General features: G+C 43.3%; 1 protein-coding gene across 1 annotated transcript in view; it reads left to right on the top strand.

The window, feature by feature from the left end:
- Nucleotides 1–11893: 11893 nt before the first annotated feature.
- The window catches only part of LOC121539283 (ankyrin repeat and KH domain-containing protein 1-like), a 56424-nt gene continuing 45224 nt past the window's right edge, over nucleotides 11894–23093 (top strand). Inside the window, exon 1 of the mRNA XM_045211125.1 lies at nucleotides 11894–12337. Within this exon, the coding sequence (XP_045067060.1) occupies nucleotides 12062–12337 (276 nt within the window). The 5' untranslated portion in view covers nucleotides 11894–12061. The remainder of the gene's footprint in view (nucleotides 12338–23093) is intronic.

Raw genomic sequence — 23093 nt, 5'->3', positions numbered from 1 at the left:
CAGTGACCTTCAGACCTGTGTAATAGGGTGTGTAACAAAATGGCTGCAATGACCTTCAGACCTGGGTAATAGGGTGTGTAACAAAATGGCTGCAATGACCTTCAGACCTGTGTAATAGGGTGTGTAACAAAATGGCTGCAATGACCTTCAGACCTGTGTAATAGGGTGTGTAATAAAATGGCTGGATTAGAATCAATAGAATTAGAATGGCTGCATTCTGTTAAGGGTACATTTTACATGTAGTAACATTGATTAAACAAGATAACCTTTGTGAGCCTCCTCTGTGTGTAAGAGAAGTGCTGTCTTGTAGAGATTCAGCAGTTCCACGACCACACCCGTCCTCTCCGTTTCTGCAATGATTTTGTCAGCCATTGTGCCGAATCCGGACAGAATGTTTCTGTCCACATCCATACCGAATTTGCTTCTCATCTCAGAGAAAATCTGAAAGTAAATTTGTTTATAATGCATCATCAATATATCTTAAATTCAGATGACAGTACTTGGCTATTTTACATTAGTTGTGCTTTTTACCATTTCTTTCTATCAGACTTTTTGTCTACTTACAATGGCTGACAAACGGAGTGCTGGGTACTGTTTTAAGATGTCCTTGGTGCCTTGTTGTTTCATAAAAAGTTCTCTCTCCTTTTCATTTTGTCTTGTAGGGAACTTATGTTCGGTCTCTTTTTTTGGCACTCCACCTGCATCTTTTCAACATGTAACTTCTGACTGAAGAAATCCTCACCAGTCTCAATCTGAAAATCAAATATAAATATTATCAAATATTGATACATACAGCATCAAAGTCTATAGAAAAGGGAAAATGTCCCGTATTCACAAAGCATCTCAGAGTGCTGATCTAGGACCAGGTCCCCACCTGTCCATACAATCCTATTTATGATCTTCAAAACGGATCCGGGATCAGCGGTTCGACATTGACACACTGAATACGGGCCATCATACAGTGGGGGGAAAAAAGTATTTAGTCAGCCACCAATTGTGCAAGTTCTCCCACTTAAAAAGATGAGAGAGGCCTGTAATTTTCATCATAGGTACACGTCAACTATGACATACAAAATGAGAAAAGATTTTCCAGAAAATCACATTGTAGGATTTTTTATGAATTTATTTTCAAATTATGGTGGAAAATAAGTATTTGGTCAAAAACAAAAGTTTCTCAATACTTTGCTATATACCCTTTGTTGGCAATGACACAGGTCAAACGTTTTCTGTAAGTCTTCACAAGGTTTTCACACACTGTTGCTGGTATTTTGGCCCATGCAGATCTCCTCTAGAGCAGTGATGTTTTGGGGCTGTTGCTGGGCAACACGGACTTTCAACTCCCTCCAAAGATTTTCTATGGGGTTGAGATCTGGAGACTGGCTAGGCCACTCCAGGACCTTGAAATGCTTCTTACGAAGCCACTCCTTCGTTGCCCGGGCGGTGTGTTTGGGATCATTGTCATGCTGAAAGACCCAGCCACGTTTCATCTTCAATGCCCTTGCTGATGGAAGGAGGTTTTCACTCAAAATATCACGATACATGGCCCCATTCATTCTTTCCTTTACACGAATCAGTCGTCCTGGTCCCTTTGCAGAAAAACAGCCCTAAAGCATGATGTTTCCACCCCCATGCTTCACAGTAGGTATGGTGTTCTTTGGATGCAACTCAGCATTCTTTGTCCTCCAAACACGACGAGTTGAGTTTTTACCAAAAAGTTATATTTTGGTTTCATCTGACCATATCACATTCTCCCAATCCTCTTCTGGATCATCCAAATGCACTCTAGCAAACTTCAGACGGGCCTGGACATGTACTGGCTTAAGCAGGGGGACACGTCTGACACTGCAGGATTTGAGTCCCTGGCGGCGTAGTGTGTTACTGATGGTAGGCTTTGTTACTTTGGTCCCGTGTTGTTCTGGTATTTTTGCTCACCGTTCTTGTGATCATTTTGACCCCACGGGTGAGATCTTGCGTGGAGCCCCAGATCGAGGGAGATTATCAGTGGTCTTGTATGTCTTCCATTTCCTAATAATTGCTCCCACAGTTGATTTCTTCAAACCAAGCTGCTTACCTATTGCAGATTCAGTCTTCCCAGCCTGGTGCAGGTCTACAATTTTGTTTCTGGTGTCCTTTGACAGCTCTTTGGTCTTGGCCATAGTGGAGTTTGGTGTGTGACTGTTTGAGGTTGTGGACAGGTGTCTTTTATACTGATAACAAGTTCAAACAGGTGCCATTAATACAGGTAACGAGTGGAGGACAGAGGAGCCTCTTAAAGAAGAAGTTACAGGTCTGTGAGAGCCAGAAATCTTGCTTGTTTGTAGGTGACGAAATACTTATTTTCCACCATAATTTGCAAATAAATTCATAAAAAATCCTACAATGTGATTTTCTGGAAAAAAAGTTCTCAATTTGTCTGTCATAGTTGACGTGTACCTATGATGAAAATTACAGGCCTCTCTCATCTTTTTAAGTGGGAGAACTTGCACAATTGATGGCTGACTAAATACTTTTTTCCCCCACTGTATGTATGCAGTTACCTTGGCTATTTTGGTCGGGTCTTCATTTATGGTGACATCTGATCTTCTTTTTTCCCTTGCCTCCCAAACCTCTTCTGCCTTTCCTGTACTTGTGTAACGTGATCAAGAGGCTGCCGCTGTTTTTTGTATTTATTCTTTATCATGCCGTGCCATGACTCCTTAAAAAATGACATGTGGAGAGGAGAAATGTCATGACCGATTATTGAGACTGAGGTCAGGGGAGCAGACTAGAGATCGTCTTGTTACACTGCTGTGATGGTTTAACAGTGTGAGAAGAAAATATCCAAGCCAGCACATTATGGTCTGGGTAGGCACAATGGTGTAAAAAGGTTATTAGTGTGAATTAATGTGAGTAGGAAAACTGAAGAATTTGTACATATCCCTTCCCTGTCTGGTCTCTCAACAAGGGGTACTTTTGAATGAGCGCTGTGCACACATCCATATATTGCCGGGTAGTGGGGTGCCTACAGCAAAAGAGAAACATACAAGATTACATTTAGACAAACAATTATGTTTGTAATACAAATTACATTGATTGATGGCGTTGATTATCATCATGTAAAAGGTGAGTATGTGCTCTGCTATCAGCTGCAGTGATTATGACAAGACAGTAGAGAGAAGGACAGTATGTGTTCTGTTATCAGCTGCAGTGATTATGACAAGACAGTATAGAGAAGGACAGTATGTGTTCTGCTATCAGCTGCAGTGATTATTACAAGACAGTATAGAGAAGGACAGTATGTGTTCTGCTATCAGCTGCAGTGATTATTACAAGACAGTATAGAGAAGGACAGTATGTGTTCTGCTATCAGCTGCAGTGATTATTACAAGACAGTATAGAGAAGGACAGTATGGAGGACAGAGACAGGAGAAAGGCTCAGGGCGACGCACACACACACACACACACACACACACACACACACACACACACAAGCATTATGATTAATAATTGATGAACATTAAGCTAAGATCAGTTTACTACATAACTATACTCACCAAGTGTAGGTACACATGAAGTCAAACAACACCTGCACAATCTGAGACCTCCACTTCGAGTGCACAGTAGGGCTGGAAATTCTGGAAATTCTGGAAGTCTAAACCCAGATGGCCAGACTCTTTGGCTGATTGATGTGTCCTGTTGCTGGCCAGTTGATATGTCATGCTGAAGGCCAATTGGTGGGTCATTGTGCAGGACAGATGTTGGGTCATTGTGCTGGACAGATGCTGGGTCATTGTGCTGGACAGATGCTGGGTCATTGTGCAGGACAGATGCTGGGTCATTGTGCAGGACAGATGCTGGGTCATTATGCTGGACAGATGCTGGGTCATTGTGCTGGACAGATGCTGGGTCATTGTGCTGGACAGATGCTGGGTCATTTTTGCTGGGCTGTTAACTGTGAACAATAATTTTAAAAAATTGTTATTTCAGGCTCAGAAAGAAACAAAAGAGCAGAGAATGTGAATAGGATCAATGTGATAGAATCAATGATGCAAATAAGTCATTCATTAAACTTACCTATTTACAGCTTTTATATTCTCCATACATTTTGTGAATTTGATTAGAACTTTAAATACTGGAACGATTTGCTCCACCATTCTTTGGTTCAATGACATCAAATTCTCTACATCAATTTGGTGTTCTGTGGGAGAAAGATCCAAAATAAAAAAGAACATGTCAGTGTTCTGGTCAGTGTGTATCACAATAGGAAATGCATATGGAAATGTGAAAGCAAAAGTGTGTTGTGCTTAATAAGTTAATAAATCAATGATTTTAACTAACTGCAATCCAGTAGCAGAGAGGAATGGACACTCTACCCTCTGGGTCCCTGTATCCATCTAACCCACGAAAATCGATCTCCTCAGCAGGACTTATAGCAATCCATTATTGACTGTGTTTAACCATGTATGCGTGGTGATGGCTGTTGATACTGGCTGCTAGTAGTACCAAGGAAACTGTATATTCCACACACTTCCATGAACACAGGGATCTCTTCTGAATGGACAGTGTCAATGACCAGATAGTCTCCTAAATTGTATTGTGCGTTGTTCACTGCAATGGACTTTGTCTTGGTGACACATTTTGCTCTGATGTCTTCTCCGAATCTGGCACTTAATACTGCACGGGCAGAATTTGGAAGTGCATGCAGTGGGACGTCTCTTGTGTCCGCACAGTGTGTTGTTGTGTTGCCAAGGCAGTTGTTGTTGGTTTGCTCCCAGCATTGTCTGAGCTGATGTCTTTTTACAAGGATCTTTGTTATATTTTTGAAGTTTCCCACAACTGCTGAGTGCCTCTTGAAATATTGGTGTTGCACTTCAAATCACATGGTGGACTGGTGGATCAAAGGTCCATAGGCAAGTAGCAGGCTAGGGTAGTGGACGAGATAGTGCATCTTTGGGATTGTCTTCCCTGGAAACAGCTCCTGGAAGAGAGCTTGAAATTCAGAGATTTTTTCTGCCAGATATGGGATCCAGGATCATCTTAAAACTGGGGCCAAGATGTCGTCGGATATCTCTCGAAGCAGGAGGTAGAGATCCCAAGCACTGCCATTTTGTATTTGACTACCAATCATTTGGGGGAGTAAATGGAAAAGTGTTAATTTTTCTGATGCACTTCCGGATAGATGGCCATTCTTCCTCAGGACTCTCTGGGATAGTGACACAGGTTTAGAAGACACATCTCGTTTGCCATAAGACAAGTTCTCAACCTCATAGCTGATCTGGGCAAGAGTAATTTGCCTCTGTTGAACCAGTTGTTGCAGCACTAGTCTGAACTCTGTGGGTATGATGCCCCCATAAAGGTCATGCATGACGTCTGGTGGAAACAGATTGGAGATGGCACATGATTCAGCTGAGAGAAGCAACAGGCTTTTCTGATGCCATACATCGATGCATTGTCTGGATTTCCTTCCACAGCCTGCAGATGGTACTTGTAGTTGTCTGGGTCACGCATGGTGAATTCCTCTTTAGTGATTTTTTTGCAAATGTCCCCCTTGGTAGCCAAGCAGAAGCGACAAATGCGACAAGAGGAAACTTTTTTGCTCTACCCTGCAACTGCACGTGCGGAGAGATTATCTGCTGAGACTGTTGTGATTGTGACTCGAAAGGTTTTGCATGATAACTTCACACCCTGTGTTTCTAATTCCTGGATGTCACGTATCAAAGGCTTGAATACTTCTTCGTAAGTGGTGACTTGTTTTTGAATGAGGTGGTTGATGAATCTGTGTGGAGTGGTATATATTTTGGAGGATCCTTGTGGTCAAGATTTCCTAATCTAAAGTACACTATGGTTAATTTGTGCTTGCCTTTTTCAGAACCCAGTGGATTGACAACTTCAAATTAATCTACATAGAACTGCAGACAGAGGCTCTGCTTTGTTAGGTTTGGATTTGAACAATTCACCGTCAGTAAAGTCTTCCAGAATTTCATCATTATGTGGCTTTTGGTCTTGATTCAAGGTGGCCCAGAACTCTTTATTACTTGCCATTTTTTGGAGTATGCTGACCAATGGGATGTATTGAAATGACCTTGTTTTATAACCTTCTTTGTTGCTCGGGGGTACCCCCCAAAAAAAAAAAAAAAAAAAAAATGTAAAGTGGTTATCCCACTGGCTATAAGGTGAATGCACCAATTTGTAAGTCACTCTGGATAAGAGCGTCTGCTAAATGACGTAAATGTAAATGTAAATGTACTTTGTTGAAGCACCTTTGGCAGCAATTACAGCCTTGAGTCTTCTTGGGTATGACACTACAAGCTTGGCACACCTGTATTTGGGGAGTTTCTCCCATTCTTCTCTGCAAATCCTCTCAAGCTCTGTCAGGTTGGATGGGGAGCGTCGCTGCACAGCTATTTTCAGGTCTCTCCAGAGATGTTCAATCGGGTTCAAGTCCAGGCACTGGATGGGCCACTCAAGGACATTCAGAGACTTGTCCCGAAGCCACTCCTGCATTGTCAACACCTATTAAATCCACAGGTAATTATACAATTTGGTTCGTGATGGTGATAGAGGTCAATATGTGTGAGTTGTCTGGACACAGAGAAAGTATGTTTGTTGCAAAGTGGACAATTGAATAGAGTTGGTATTCTTCAGACAGATTGTGAACCTTGGAATGATGGTATGGAATCATGGAGATCAATTCAAGTTGACACTAAAAGCAAAAGTGAAATGTATTAGTGTTGAGGCTAAAACAAAACCTATACCACTCTTTCTAGAAAACCACCTGTCCTCCTAATCTTTATTTATGGTTGTTCCATAAAGAAGCAGAGCTTGTCAGGAAAGGTGAAGATGTCTCTCTCTTATTTATCTGACGCCATATTTCTAAGTATGGGACATTATTGTATTCTGCAGACTAATATGATGCTCCAAATGGGGCATTGAGTTCTTCTTCCATGTCAACCCAAATTGGCCTATTAGAGTTCTCAATAGAGAGAGCCTATTTGGGCAGTTAAAGGCTTCTTGATATATACTGAAGAAAAATAGAAACGCAACATGCAACAATTTCAACGATTTTACTGAGTTACAGTTTACATTAGGAAATCAGTCAATTTAAATACATGTATTAGGCCCTTATCTATGGATTTCACATGACTGGGCAGGGGCGCAGGGCTGAGGCAATCAGAATACGTTTTTCCCCACAAAAGGGCTTTATTAAAGACAGAAATACTCCTCAGTTTCATCAGCTGTCCAGGTGGCTGGTCTCAGGCGATCCTGCAGGTGAAGAAGCCGGATGTGGAGGTCCTGGGCTGGTGTGGTTACACGTGGTCTGCAGATGTGAGGCAGATTGCACGTACTGCCAAATTCTCTAAAACAACATTGGAGGTGGCTTATGGTAGAGACTTTAACATTAAATTATCTGGCAACAGCTCTGGTGGACATTCCTGCAGTCAGCATGCCAATTGCATGCTCCCTCAAAACTTGAGACATCTGTAGCATTGTGTTGTGTGACAAAACTGCATATTTGTGTGGCCTTTTTATTGTCCCCAGCACAAGGTGCACCTGTGTAATGATCATACTGTTTAATCAGCTTCTTGATATGCCACACCTGTCTGGTGGATGGATTATCTTGGTAAAGGAGAAATGTTCACTAAGAGGGATGTAAACACATTTGTGCACAAAATTTGAGAGAAATAAGCTTTTTGTGCATTTAGTACATTTCTGGGATCTTTTATTTCAGCTCATGAAACATGAGACCAACACTTTACATGTTGCGTTTATATTTTTGTTCAGTATAATTACAGTTTAATCCTCCCTTCTAAATCTTTGGCTATAATCTAGCTAGGTTCATCCTTGCCCTTTTAATAGTCCAAATAAACTGAGTAATAATTTTGTCTATGGTGTTAAAGGTGTAGGCAGGTATGGACAGTGGAAACATGCTGACGACGTAATTCAGTTTAAGAGCTTTAACCATCTTTATAACATGTGGCCTACCCCACAATGAGATTTGTAGTTTATCACAGTTCTTCAACTGGAGTTGATTTTTTTTCAAATATACAGAATGGAAAAGAAACATTTCCCTTCCTCTTCCCCAAAGAAACAACTTCTCTTCTCACAACAACAAAGAAGACAAAATGACACCAGACAAGAAAAGATGAAGGAATTACACAGAACACACTATAATCACACTGTATTTATTGATTGACTGTAAATACATTAATTCACCATTCAGTTAGTATTGGAAAATATGAAGGAATTACACAGAACACACTATAATCACACTCTATTGATTGATTGACTGTAAATACATTAATTCACCATTCAGTTAGCATTGGAAAAGATGAAGGGCGGCAGGTAGCTTAGTGGTTAAGAGCGTTGTGCCAGTAACCGAAAGGTCGCTGGTTCTAATCCCTGAGCCGACTAGGTGAAAAATCTGTCGATGTGCCCTTGAGCAAGGCACTTAACCCTAATTGCTCATGTAAATCGCTCTGGATAAGAGCGTCTACTAAATGACGTAAATCAGTAAATCAATGAAGGAATTACACAGAACAGACTATAATCACACTGTATTGATTGATTGACTGTAAATACATCCATTCAGTTAGCATTGGAAAAGATGAAGGAATTACACAGAACAGTATGAAAAATGTATGCACTCACTAAAACTGTAAGTCGCTCTGGATAAGAGCGTCTGCTAAATGACTAAAATGTAAATGTAAACACACTGTATTGATTCACTGTAAATACATTCACTCGCCATTCAGTTAGCATTGGAAAAGATGAAGGAATTACACGGAACACACTATAATCACAGCTACTTTGCTGTTATTCTGGCTGCACTTTTTGACGTGACTGTAAATTAGCCATAGTTGGCAAGCAAGGGATAAGAACGTAACCAGCCAGTATGGCAATGGAACATTTAGAACGAACGACTGGGTCGCGTCCATAGATACAGAACAAAAAGACTGAACGACTGGGTCACGTCTCTGGCGACCGAACCTTGTAAAACGAACGACCAGCCGGCTTCGGTAGCAAGCCTAGATTTGTGTCGGGACTATATCTTCTGGAAGGATGAAATACAGTGGTATGAATACATTAATAAAATAAAAATTTTAATGAAAATATGTCAATCATTATTTGAATATGTTGGTAACCCGGACTAATGTAAGCACCTACCAAATGATTATAAAATGATACATTTATACACTTTATTCCTTACCTCCTCCATTATCAAATGGGTAATCTCGGCAACCCAGAAACAAAATCTGGCATAAACGCCATCTACATCTGGACAGATTATCAAATGGGGAAGAATTAGACCGGGTTAGGGATAATTGCTCCTGATCTAGGATCAGTTTACTTTAGCTAGGAGGGAACCTACCCATTTCAGGCAAGTTTCAAGTTTCAATATCACGTGCATAAATACAGTGAAATGCCTTTCTTGTAAACGCCAATCCTAACTATGCTGTAATCAATAACCACGTTTCCATCCACAGTTTTTATGCGAGTAAAGTCATCTTAAAAAATAAATCATGACAGCTATGATGGAAACAGGAAGTTTCGGTGTAATTTTATAATTGCCGACAGATAATTTGTTCGTTAGACATGGTGGGTTCTTTTTGTGTCGGTAAAATACATTATGCAGGAAATGGCAGTGGAAACGCCTTTATCCTCAAATATTGATATATCGAAGTCAATTTGGAGTCACGCGATTATAGAGTGCAGGTGCCAAGACCAGAGTAGTCACATTTGCTATTTAACGCAACAGTTTTGTGACAACTATCGGAAGAGTTGAAAATATAATGGAAACACATTGAACTTGAGATTTTTATTCGGTACATGAAAACTTAAGCGAAAAAGTACATTTTGTGTGCACTACATCATCACACACTGATTTTTATCCACAAGTCAGTTTGGTGGAAACACACCACTGGTGGGAAAATTCGCATATTTTCTTTATTTTCTTTAATTCTGTCGCCAATTGGATGGAAACCTAGCTACTGTAACACTAAAATAACACAAGCTAGAACAAAAACACACGATAAATAGAAATAAGAAATAAGAAGAACAAGAGAAAGTAAGAAGCTATATAAAGGGTCAGTTCCAATACCATATTTACAATGTGCAGGGATACTGGAGTGATGGAGGTAGATATGTATAGATGTAAGGTGACTAGGCATCAGTATATATGATAGACAGAGTAGCAGCAGTGTAAATTATGATCGTATGTGTGTGTGCGTGTGTAGAGTCAGTATAAATGTGTGTTGTAGTGTCAGTGTTGGTGAGTGGGTAGAGTCCTGTGAGTGTGCATAGAGACAGTGCAAAAATCAAAATCAAAGGTCAACTCAGATAGTCTGTGTAGCCATTCTGTTACGGCTTGAGAATAGAAACTGTTCAGGAGCCTGTTGGTGTCAGACTTGATGCACCGGTACTGCTTGCTGTGCAGAAACAGAGAGAACAGTCTATGGCTTGGGTGGCTGGAGTCTTTAACGATTTTCCGGGCCTTCCTTGCCTGATATAGAGGTCCGGGATGGCAGGGAGCTCGGCCCCAGTGATGTACTGGACTGTCCGCACCACCCTATGTTGCGCTATGCGATTGAGGGCGGTGCTGTTGCCATCCCAAGCAGTGATGCAGCCAGTTAAGATGCTCTGAATGGTGCAGCTGTAGAACTTTGAGGATTTGAGGGCCCATGACAAACTTGTTCAACTTCCTTAGGGGGAAGAGGCACTGCCGCGCCTTCTTCAAGACTGTGCGTGAGTGGACCATTTTAAGTCCTTAGTGATTTGGACACTGAGGAACTTGAAGCTCTCGACCCACTCCAATGCGGCCCTGTCAATGTGGATGGGGGTGTGCGGTGTCTGGGATGATGGAGTTGATGTGTGCCATAACCAGCCTTTCAAAGCACTTCATGATTACAGATGTGAGTGCTACAGGGTGATAGTCATTGTGGCATGAAGCCTTAGAGTTCCTGGGAACAGGAATGGTGGTTGGTACTCCTTGGCATAGAACTACATGTATAACTAAGTGGATAAGTGTATTATAGGATCTCTTTGCTCCTTGGTACCATTACAGTAACCCAACGACGTAAGTTGTTGGTAATCAGGCCTACTACTGTCATGTCATCAGCGAACTTGATGATGGAGTTGTAACTGTGTGAGGCCACGCAGTCGTGGGCATACAGGGAGTACAGGAGGGGACTGAGGACACACCCTTGTGGGGCCCCCGTGTTGAGGATCAGTATGGAGGAGGTAATGTTGCCAACTTTCACCATGGGGAGGGCCTGTCAGGAAGTCCAGGACCCAGTTGCATAGGGAGGAGTTCAGTCCCAGGGCTGTGAGCTTTGTGGTGAGCTTAAGAGGGCATTATGGTATTGAAGGCCGAACTGTAGTCAATGAACAGCATCCATTCCTCACATATGCATTCCTTTTGTCCAGGTGGGTGAGGGCAGTGTGCAGTGCAATGGCGCTTGCGTCGTCTGTGGATCTGTCAGGGCGGTAGGCGAATTGGAGAGGGAGGAGGTGATGTGGTCTTTGACTAGCCTCTCGAGGCACTTCATGATGATGGAAGTGAGTACTACAGGTCGGTAGTCATTCAGTTCAGTAACTTTCCTGTTGATGTCCCTGTTTATGGCGTTCCAAATATCATGTTGACATGACAGTAAATGCCTGAAATATTCCAGTTTATTCCTATTTACTTTTAATACCAGTGAAATGCCAGGGCCAGTGAGGCCACTGCACGTCTTGACGTTCGTTCTGAGACTCTTGATATCGTAAACCTAACGTGACGTCGCGTGCTTTCGCTTGACAAGCACCAATGTAAACCAATCATTGTCAGTCATTGTTTTACCTCAGCCAATGGTGATTTCATTGTTTTGTTTAGAGGCGGGTTTTCTGACAAACAGTGCGCAGTGGGTTAGGTTGTTAGCTAGAAAGTTAGCTAATGGCTGGGGGAAAGAGATCCTCCTCAACCCTCGCTTCGGGAGAGTTTCAGGATTCCCTGAAGTAAAAACACCCGACTATTCCACAAGAGATACCCCTGAAGGAAGTTAAGGTCAACAATAAGAACGCTAATATACGTATTGTCAAGATAAGTATGCAGGATGCAGTAGCCGGGACGAGAATGCTGACGGACGGCTTCGAGGACGAGATTGACTCGGTGACTCCTCGTACCCCAGCGGTAGGGATGGGGGTCGGAGCAACACCAGGAGTCGGACTACGGGGCATAGGGATTGGTGTGGGCGGAAAGAAAGTACGATTGTTCGGCGAGCCCGGTGGGCCTTCTACAGACAGACTGGATTTCAAACTGGCTGCTGCTGCAGTCCTTTCCTCTGGTCCCGGATCCAACAGCGACGAAGACGAGGTATCAGAGGTAACGTTAGCTAGATATGCTAGTTAGCCAGCTAGCAAGCAAACGTTCATCTCCCTGCCTAGCCAGCTAGCTAGATGTCAGCAGCCACCCCCTCCTAGGCTGAAGAAATAGTCTAAAAAACAACTACGAATGTGCTCGAAACATGTCTCCAGCAAACTCAATTTATCATGGGTTGTCAGACATAAGGAGAAAAGTGCAAGACACCGACATAATTGCATGATAATCGATGGAATGTTTTATTTATGCGGCGTAGGCTGTGACCACGGCCTAGTTCGGGTGGAAGCAATCATGCCATCGACAGTACTAGCTAGCTAACGTTAGCTAGCTAGTAAGTTAGCAATCGTCTCGCAGCACATACACATTCTCGACTTCACACACTGTACACATTGGTGGGAGAGCACGTATTCACACACAGTCAGAACAAGCAAGCGCTCTCAACCTTGCCAATATTAAAACTATCTAAGTTACCATTTTATCGTAATGGTGCAATTACGTCACCTTTCTAAATTATATACATTTTAAAGCCGACTGTCCTTCAATTCCTCAACACACGTTTTAGACAGCTAACTAGCTAACGTTAACTGTCCTAACTAGTTGAGTGATGGATAATCGGGCTGTCATAAATAACACAGAATGATCAGATGACACTTGTCTCAGCCTCCTCTATATCACAGTCCTGCGTTGTTACAATTCATAGCAGGCCCTTTTCAGAGTTGTGGCTAACTTTCCATGTGTTAGCAGGCTCACAGGACACCACAGTTGAGGTTGACACCCGTCAGATGAGCTGAGATCGCGAGCTACAACATGGTCACACAAACCAGGATCTCCTGTTTTGTCATCTGTAATGATGATAACACAACGGTTTCAACTCGAAAATCGTTCTTATGTGGATTGGTTCCATGACACCGTTTGCACTCTGTGTGCTCACCACCAACCAATCAACATCCACTTCCAGGTCAGGTGAAGGTGTGACTTTTGAAGCCACACCAGTGGTTGCCCTGCCATACCATACCCTGCCCTACTCTAATCTGTCTGTGGATTTGTGGCGGCCATGACACTTTCAAGTTGGTTGTCGTCTGACTGACACATCGCACAGTTCCCGCTCAGCCCAGTCAAAGCTATTCGCTGCTCTGGCACCCCAATGGTGGAACAAGCTCCCCTACGACGCCAGGACAGCGGAGTCACTGACCACCTTCCAGAGACACTTGAAACCCTACCTCTTTAAGGAATACCTGGAATAGTATAAAGTAATCCTTCTTCCCCCACCCCCCAAAAAGAAAGAAAAGTGGTTGTCCCACTGGCTATCATAAGTTGAATGCACCAATTTGTAAGTCGCTCTGGTCTCCCGAGTGGCGCAGGGGTCTAAGGCACTGCATCTCAGTGCTTGAGGCGTCACTACAGACCCCCTGGTTCGATTCCAGGCTGTATCACAACCGGCCGTGATTGGGAGTCCCATAGGGCGACGCACAATTGGCCCAGCGTCGTCCGGGTTTGGCCGGTGTAGGCCGTCATTGTAAATAAGAATTTGTTCTTAACTGACTTGCCGAATTAAATAAAGATCAAATAAATAAAATAAGAGCGTCTGCTAAATGATGTAAATGTAAACATCGCTACCAGTCTGGCTATTCTGTCCACTAACTACTGTTGAAATGTAATTAGGCTTGGATGGCGTCATGTGAATCCCATTCTAGGAACACAGTCTAGGATCATGTTTGCCTGGAAACCCAACATTGCAATGAATTCTATGTCGGGCAAAAATGAGTGTCTGGATCAAGAAAAATTATCTCACGACCTCTACAAGCCAGCATGTTGAATAAAATGACATTTTAAACACTACCGGTCGTTACTGCTGGTGCTCCTTTTGACGGTAGGAATGTGAGACAATATATCCACAGGAAAGTATAATTAAATCACCTTATCAAAGCGTTGGTAGTGCGTTGAGATTTCTATCACATGAAGCTAGCGCAGAACCATGTCAAACGTGTACGAGCTAGGCAAGCATGCATGCATGGTGGGCATGCGTTTTCATATTGTGCGCGTGCTTCAGGTGATAAATGTGAACGCACTACCAGCGCTTTGAAAAGTTGATGTAATTATACATGCCTGTGGATATAATGTCTCATTCCTACCTGCAAAAGGACCAACCACACAGACAACCGTTAAAGTAAGTTAAAATATAATTTTATTCAACATTCTGGCTTGTAAAGGTCATGAGAGAGCTTTCCTGGCTAAAACGCTCATTTCTGCCTGACATAGAATTCAATGCAATCAAGTTTCCAGGCAAGAATCATGTGTGTGTGAGACGCATGTTGTAACTGCCAGACCAGACGATAACCTGAGAGTGGTGCAGGGCTAGGGGGCCAAATCCAGATAATACTGGAAAATCAATTCACTAATAAGTTTCCCATATATTTCCAGGAAGGGTTTTATTTATTCACGAGGCTGTCATCTTAAAAGTCTGTCTGTCGTAACATGTGCACCTACAGAGAGCACTTTCACATGTCATGGTGTTGATGGAAGCTGTGGAGCTTGGCATGTTAACAGGGTGCAGACACTACCTGTTGAGCGACCACCACCTGACCATACCATAAGTAAACCGTGATGGAATGGATGTTAAGTTCTTATGTTTAATTTGGAAAATGGTTCCAGGGATAGGAGACGAGTGCAGGCAGCTATCGCGTCTGTCGGGAATTAGTTAAGGCTGAATGTACAGTATATGTCTGATACCGGTGTCATGTTTTGTGGCCTTCCTAAAAGGCCTTTTAAATTTTTTACATTTACATTTTAGTCATTTAGCAGAAGCTCTTATCCAGAGTGACTTAGAGGAGCAATTATGGTTAAGTGCCTTGCTCAAGGACACATCGACAGATTTTTCACCTAGTTGGCTTGGGGGATTCGAACCAGGGCCCTTTCGGTTACTGTCCCAACGCTCTTAACCACTAGGCTACCTGCCACCCCTCCTTGAGGATCTGGCTGAAAGGGAGGGATTGTTGTGAAACGTTAGCCTAGTGGAGAGCTCACTCCTGTGGGCTACAGCTGAACTCTGAGCTCCAGGATTAAGCAGATGCCTTTCCAGGCCTTTCCAGCTCTCTGGACGCAACACAGTGGTGGGAACTGTAGTTCATTGATGGGCAGGACTGATGTCCGTTGTTGTTTGGGAGTCCTCTTGGAACTACATCCCCCAAAGGTCATTGTGTTCTGCATTCCAAGTGTATCGCTACATTCCTCCACATAGACTGCTGCCGAGTCCCTGTGGACTCCCAGTAGCTTTTCCTTACTGGTCCTCATCTCGGTAAAGGACTACAGCTAAGGGCAGACTATTGACTGAATTAGCTGTCAACTCTTTTTATTTTGAATGCTGTTTGACAGTTGCAGATGGCACATTGTTTTCATTACATATCTTTGCATACTGTACTAAACATGTAAAACATTTAAAAATGTACTACTAGGAATGTTAACATTTTGTCATAATTATTTAAATGTTTTAATGAATTTGAAACTGTTTATTACCTATTGTCTGAAGTTTAACCACATTAATGCTCTTTGAATATTGCTAGTGTTGAATTCACAATATTTATTCCCAAATTTTATCTGCACTTCCTCATAAGCACTTGCATCACGTTCCTCAAAAATCTTTGCCAAGCAATGCTAGTAAACAGTATTCTAGTTTGGAACTGGGACAGGTTAGTCAGCATGTTGTTGGGTACACAGACAGACACAAGTCCCTCTCTCTGGCCCTGACCTTGGGCAGCTGCAGTCCCAGCACGGAGCTGCGCCAGGGGGCTCGTGCTGTATGTACTGAATTTGCTGCATGCTGTTTTCCTCCTCAATGCTGGTGTGCTGTTCTGTGTTAAAGGGTCAGCTATGGGCCCTTGGCTTGTACTGTTTAAAGTACACTAACTTTTCAGAGCCTGCTTGGCTTGCTTGGCCCCACTTGAGAGAACCTTAAGCTGGCTCGTAGTGTTGATATGGAACGGATGTCATTCCATGCATGTTTTTGAGATGTTTATTATGGAACACTTGTTTTGCTCCTTGACCAGATTGAGCTCTTGAGTGTTTTCAGTTATTACACACATAAAGCAAATAAACTGTTTGTAGTTAAAAGCTAGTTTTCGGTTGCAAATATGAACCACCATTTTGGAAAACATTGATTTAGAAAACATTTTAAGGAGTCTGTACACTGAAAATGCTAGAGTTAGTTTGTGGACTACACTGTGAGGTAGAAAACTGAGATGGGAATCTGTGACCGTCACAAGTGGTATCCTACTCTATAGATGCCCTGGATCCTAGATATTCTATTGCTAGGCTGGCCTTTTGTGCTCAGTTCAGGGTAACTCATTGTACTGTACAGAGCCAAGCCATTCATCAAACAACAGTTCCACACAGGAAAAACAGGCTCTGTTCTCTCCCATCCACATCACAGAGAGCTGCACTGGGAACATATCATGACACTTAGTTAGCTAACCACCTCATTCCTTTCTGTTAGCATGTGCATGTAGTATACTATCATGCTTTTAGGATCTGTCTCTTTTCAGATTCCACAATGATTCTTTAGTTGTGGACACTACATCACTCTTTAGTTGTGGACACTACATCACTCTTTAGTTGTGGACACTACATCACTGCACTCCCTCTCTTGCTGTTGTTCCTCCTCATCTTAGTAAGTCACCTTGATTTTGCAACTGTGTGTTTTATCAGTTTCTTTATGAAAGTATTTAGCGAACTCCATGACAGTAGCTAAAACAAGGGACTATAGCAGCACACAAGTAGACTACAAATGCATGCTGGGGCAGGGATGCCCTGAGCTCATGAAGTGAGTGCCACTGAAGCGATACTGTAGTGAAATTTGGAGCGGGCGAGAAGGCCAGTGCTCCATTAATTTGCATTTTATTGCATGACAGAAGTATTTGATACATCAGAAAAGCAGAACTTAATATTTGGTACAGAAACCTTTGTTTGCAATTACAGAGATCATATGTTTCCTGTAGGTCTTGACCAGGTTTGCACACACTGCAGCAGGGATTTTGGCCCACTCCTCCATACAGACCTTCTCCAGATCCTTCAGGTTTCGAAGCTGTCGCTGGGAAATACGGACTTTCAGCTCCCTCCAAAGATTTTCTATTGGGTTCAGGTCTGGAGACTGGCTAGGCCACTCCAGGACCTTGAGATGCTTCTTACGGAGCCACTCCTTAGTTGCCCTGGCTGTGTGTTTCGGGTCGTTGTCATGCTGGAAGACCCAGCCACGACCCATCTTCAATGCTCTTATTGAGAGGAGGTTGTTGGCCAAGATCTCGCGATACATGGCCACATCCATCCTCCCCTCAATACGGTGCAGTCGTCCTGTCCCCTTTGCAGAAAAGCATCCCCAAAGAATGATGTTTCCACCTCCATGCTTCACGGTTGGGATGGTGTTCTTGGGGTTGTACTCATCCTTCTTCTTCCTTCAAACACGGCGAGTGGAGTTTAGACCAAAAGCTCTATTTTTGTCTCATCAGACCACATGACCTTCTCCCATTCCTCCTCTGGATCATCCAGATGGTCATTGGCAAACTTCAGACGGGCCTGGACATGCGCTGGCTTGAGCAGGGGGACCTTGCGTGCGCTGCAGGATTTTAGTCCATGACGCCGTAGTGTGTTACTAATGGTTTTCTTTGAGACTGTGGTCCCAGCTCTCTTCAGGTCATTGACCAGGTCCTGCCGTGTAGTTCTGGGCTGATCCCTCACCTTCCTCATGATCATTGATGCCCCACGAGATGAGATCTTGCATGGAGCCCCAGACCGAGGGTGATTGACCGTCATCTTGAACTTCTTCCATTTTTCTAATAATTGCGCCAACAGTTGTTGCCTTCTCACCAAGCTGCTTGCTTATTGTCCTGTAGCCCATCCCAGCCTTGTGCAGGTCTACAATTGTATCCCTGATGTCCTTACACAGCTCTTTGGTCTTGGCCATTGTGGAGAGGTTGTAGTCTGTTTGATGTGTGTGGACAGGTGTCTTTTATACAGGTAACAAGTTCAAACAGGTGCAGTTAATACAGGCAATGAGTTGAGAACAGGAGGGCTTCTTAAAGAAAAACTAACAGGTCTGTGAGAGCCGGAATTCTTACTGGTTGGTAGGTGATCAAATACTTATGTCATGCAATAAAATGCAAATGAATTACTTAAAAATCATACAATGTGATTTTCGGGATTTTTGTTTTAGATTCCGTCTCTCACAGTTGAAGTGTACCTATGATAACAATTACAGACCTCTACATGCTTTGTAAGTAGGAAAACCTGCAAAATCGGCAGTGTATCAAATACTTGTTCTCCCCACTGTATAAGGAAATCAGTCAATTTTTTAATAAATTCATTAGGCCGTAATCTATGGATTTCACATGACCTGACAGGAGCGCAGCCACGGGTGGGCATAGGCCCACCCACTTGGGAGCCAGGCCCAGCCAATCAGAATGAGTTTTTCCCCACAAAAGGGCTTTATTACAGACCGAAATACCAGATGTGGATGTCCTGGGCTGGCGTGGTTACACGTGGTCTGTGGTTGTGAGGCCGGTTGGACATGCTGCCAAATTCTCTAAAATGACGTTGGATACGGCTTATGGTATAGAAATGAACATTAAATTCTCTGGCAACAGCTCTGGTGACATTCCTGCAGTCAGCATGCCAATTGCACACTCCCTCAAAACTTGAGACATCTGTGGCATTGTGTTTTGTGACAAAACTGCACATTTTAGTGGCCTTTTATTGTCCCCAGCACAAAGTGCACCTGTGTAATGATTATGCTGTTTATTCAGCTTCTTGATATGCCACACCTGTCTGGTGGATGGATTATCTTTGCAAAGGATAAATGCTCACTAACATGGATGTAAACAGATTTGTGCACAACATTTGAGAGAAATAAGCTTTTTGTCCCTGTGGAAAATTTCTGCAATCTTTCATTTCAGCTCATGAAACATGGGACCAACACTTTACGTGTTGCGTTTGTTTTTGTTCAGTATAATTGCATTCTAAACTGAAGATTATGATTAGTTGATTATTGGAGTCATGTACAGTGGGGGAAAATAGTATTTAGTCAGCCACCAATTGTGCAAGTTCTCCCACTTAAAAAGATGAGAGAGGCCTGTAATTTTCATCATAGGTACATGTCAACTATGACAGACAAATTGAGAAGAAAAAAATCCAGAAATTCACATTGTAGGATTTTTAATGAATTTATTTGCAAATTATGGTGGAAAATAAGTATTTGGTCACCTACAAACAAGCAAGATTTCTGGCTCTCACAGACCTGTAACTTCTTCTTTAAGAGGCTCCTCTGTCCTCCACTCGTTACCTGTATTTATGGCACCTGTTTGAACTTGTTATCAGTATAAAAGACACCTGTCCACAACCTCAAACAGTCACACTCCAAACTCCACTATGGCCAAGACCAAAGAGCTGTCAAAGGACACCAGAAACAAAATTGTAGACCTGCACCAGGCTGGGAAGACTGAATATGCAATAGGTAAGCAGCTTGGTTTGAAGAAATCAACTGTGGGAGCAATTATTAGGAAATGGAAGATATACAAGACCACTGATAATCTCCCTCGATCTGGGGCTCTACACAAGATCTCACCCCGTGGGGTCAAAATGATCACAAGAACGGTGAGCAAAAATCCCAGAACCACACGGGGGGACCTAGTGAATGACCTGCAGAGAGCTGGGACCAAAGTAACAAAGCCTACCATCAGTAACACACTACGCCGCCAGGGACTCAAACCCTGCAGTACCAGACGTGTCCCCCTGCTTAAGCCAGTACATGTCCAGGCCCGTCTGAAGTTTGCTAGAGTGCATTTGGATGATCCAGAAGAGGATTGGGAGAATGTCATATGGTCAGATGAAACCAAAATATAACTTTTTGGTAAAAACTCAACTCGTCGTGTTTGGAGGACAAAGAATGCTGAGTTGCATCCAAAGAACACCATACCTACTGTGAAGCATGGGGGTGGAAACATCATGCTTTGGGGCTGTTTTTCTGCGAAGGGACCAGGACGACTGATCCGTGTAAAGGAAAGAATGAATGGGGCCATGTATCGTGATATTTTGAGTGAAAACCTCCTTCCATCAGCAAGGGCATTGAAGATGAAACGTGGCTGGGTCTTTCAGCATGACAATGATCCCAAACACACCGCCCGGGCAACGAAGGAGTGGCTTCGTAAGAAGCATTTCAAGGTCCTGGAGTAGCCTAGCCAGTCTCCAGATCTCAACCCCATAGAAAATCTTTGGAGGGAGTTGAACGTCTGTGTTGCCCAGCAACAGCCCCAAAACATCACTGCTCTAGAGGAGATCTGCATGGAGGAATGGGCCAAAATACCAGCAACAGTGTGTGAAAACCTTGTGAAGACTTACAGAAAACATTTGACCTGTGTCATTGCCAACAAAGGGTATATAACAAAGTATTGAGAAACTTTTGTTATTGACCAAATACTTATTTTCCACCATAATTTGCAAATAAATTCATTAAAAATCCTACAATGTGATTTTCTAGATTTTTTTTCTTCATTTTGTCTGTCATAGTTGACGTGTACCTATGATGAAAATTACAGGCCTCTCTCATCTTTTTAAGTGGGAGAACTTGCACAATTGGTGGCTGACTAAATACTTATTTCCCCCACTGTATGTTAGCTGGGGCTGAGGCAAAAGTGTAACACCAATCAGGCTTCCGAGGACGGGAGTTGCCCATCCATGATTTAAGGCGACTCACAGCACAGTGAATGCATACCTTTTTTAAGTATGTTTGTTTATGTTTATTTTTCCTCAAATAAGGCTTTGGTTAATGTATCTGAAGCCTTTGCTTGACGGAGTCTTCCTCAATGCCCAGACCGTGTCAGTAAGGAGGCCTCTGGACCAATGTGAACGTGTCTGCCTGCAGTGCTGCCCTAGAGGCAGCGGCTACAGATGGAGGGATGGACTTTGAATCAGACCATAAGAGACCGCACGGTGTGTTCAGAATGGCTAATGTCTAGGTCAACAAGTGGAAAAAACAGCGCAGGACTGAGGCCTACATATAGGACATGGACTCCTTGAGAAATGGGGGAGGTTTTGTTTTCACTGTCCCTGCCTGACTTAAAGCTGTCCCATAGTTCATACCAACCCTACAACTGTCCCATAGTTCAAACCAACCCTACAGCTGTCCCATAGTTCATACCAACCCTACAGCTGTCCCATAGTTCATACCAACCCTACAGCTGTCCCATAGTTCATACCAACCCTACAGCTGTCCCATAGTTCATACCAACCCTACAGCTGTCCCATAGTTCATACCAACCCTACAGCTGTCCCATAGTTCATACCAACCCTACAGCTGTCCCATAGTTCATACCAACCCTACAGCTGTCCCATAGTTCATACCAACCCCTACAGCTGTCCCATAGTTCATACCAACCCTACAGCTGTCCCATAGTTCATACCAACCCTACAGCTGTCCCATAGTTCATACCAACCCTACAGCTGTCCCATAGTTCATACCAACCCTACAGCTGTCCCATAGTTCATACCAACCCTACAGCTGTCCCATAGTTCATACCAACCCTACAGCTGTCCCATAGTTCATACCAACCCCTACAGCTGTCCCATAGTTCATACCAACCCTACAGCTGTCCCATAGTTCATACCAACCCTACAGCTGTCCCATAGTTCATACCAACCCTACAGCTGTCCCATAGTTCATACCAACCCTACAGCTGTCCCATAGTTCATACCAACCCTACAGCTGTCCCATAGCACGCCCCCATTCTCATCGACAGGGCTGTAGTGGAACAGGTTGAGAGCTTCAAGTTCCTTGGTGTCCACATCACCAACAAACTATCATGGTCCAAACACACCAAGACAGTCGTGAAGAGGGAACGACAAAGCCTATTCCTCCTCAGGAGACTGAAAAGATTTGGCATGGGTCCTCAGATCCTCAAAAGATTCTACAGCTGCTCCATCGAGAGCATCCTGACTGGTTGCATCACCGCCTGGTATGGCAACTGCTTGGCCTCCGACCGCAAGGCACTACAGAGGGTAGTGCGTACGCCCAGTACATCACTGGGGCCAAGCTTCCTGCCATCCAGGACCTCTATACCAGGCGGTGTCAGAGGAAGGCCCTCAAAATTGTCAAAGACTCCAGCCACCCTAGTCATAGACTGTTCTCTCTGCTACCTCACGGCAAGCGGTACCGAGTGCCAAGTCTAGGTCCAAAATACTTCTCAACAGCTTCTACCCCCAACCCATAAGACTCCTGAACAGCTAATCATGGCTACCCGACTATTTGCACTGCCCCCCCACCCCATCTTTTTTACGCTGCTGCTACTCTGTTAATTATTTCTGCGTAGTCACTTTAACTCTACCCACATGTACATATTACTTCAACTAGTCGGTGCCCCGCACATTGACTCTGCACCGGTACCCCCCCCTGTATATATAGCCTCCCTACTGTTATTTTATTTTACATCTGCTCTTTTTTTCTCAACACTTTTTTTTGTTTTATTTTACTTTCTTATTAAAAATAAATGCACTGTTGGTTAAGGGCTGTAAGTAAGCATTTCACTGTAATGTCTGCACCTTTTGTATTCGGCACATGTGGCCAATAAAATTTGATTAGATTAGTTCATACCAACCCTACAGCTGTCCCATAGTTCATACCAACCCTACAGCTGTCCCATAGTTCATACCAACCCTACAGCTGTCCCATAGTTCATACCAACCCTACAGCTGTCCCATAGTTCATACCAACCCTACAGCT

Source organism: Coregonus clupeaformis, chromosome 35 (genome assembly GCF_020615455.1).
Source record: "Coregonus clupeaformis isolate EN_2021a chromosome 35, ASM2061545v1, whole genome shotgun sequence".
Taxonomy (NCBI): Eukaryota; Metazoa; Chordata; class Actinopteri; order Salmoniformes; family Salmonidae; genus Coregonus; species Coregonus clupeaformis.
The sequence above is the reverse complement of the archived record's forward strand: the minus strand, read 5'-3'. Positions and strand labels throughout refer to the sequence as shown.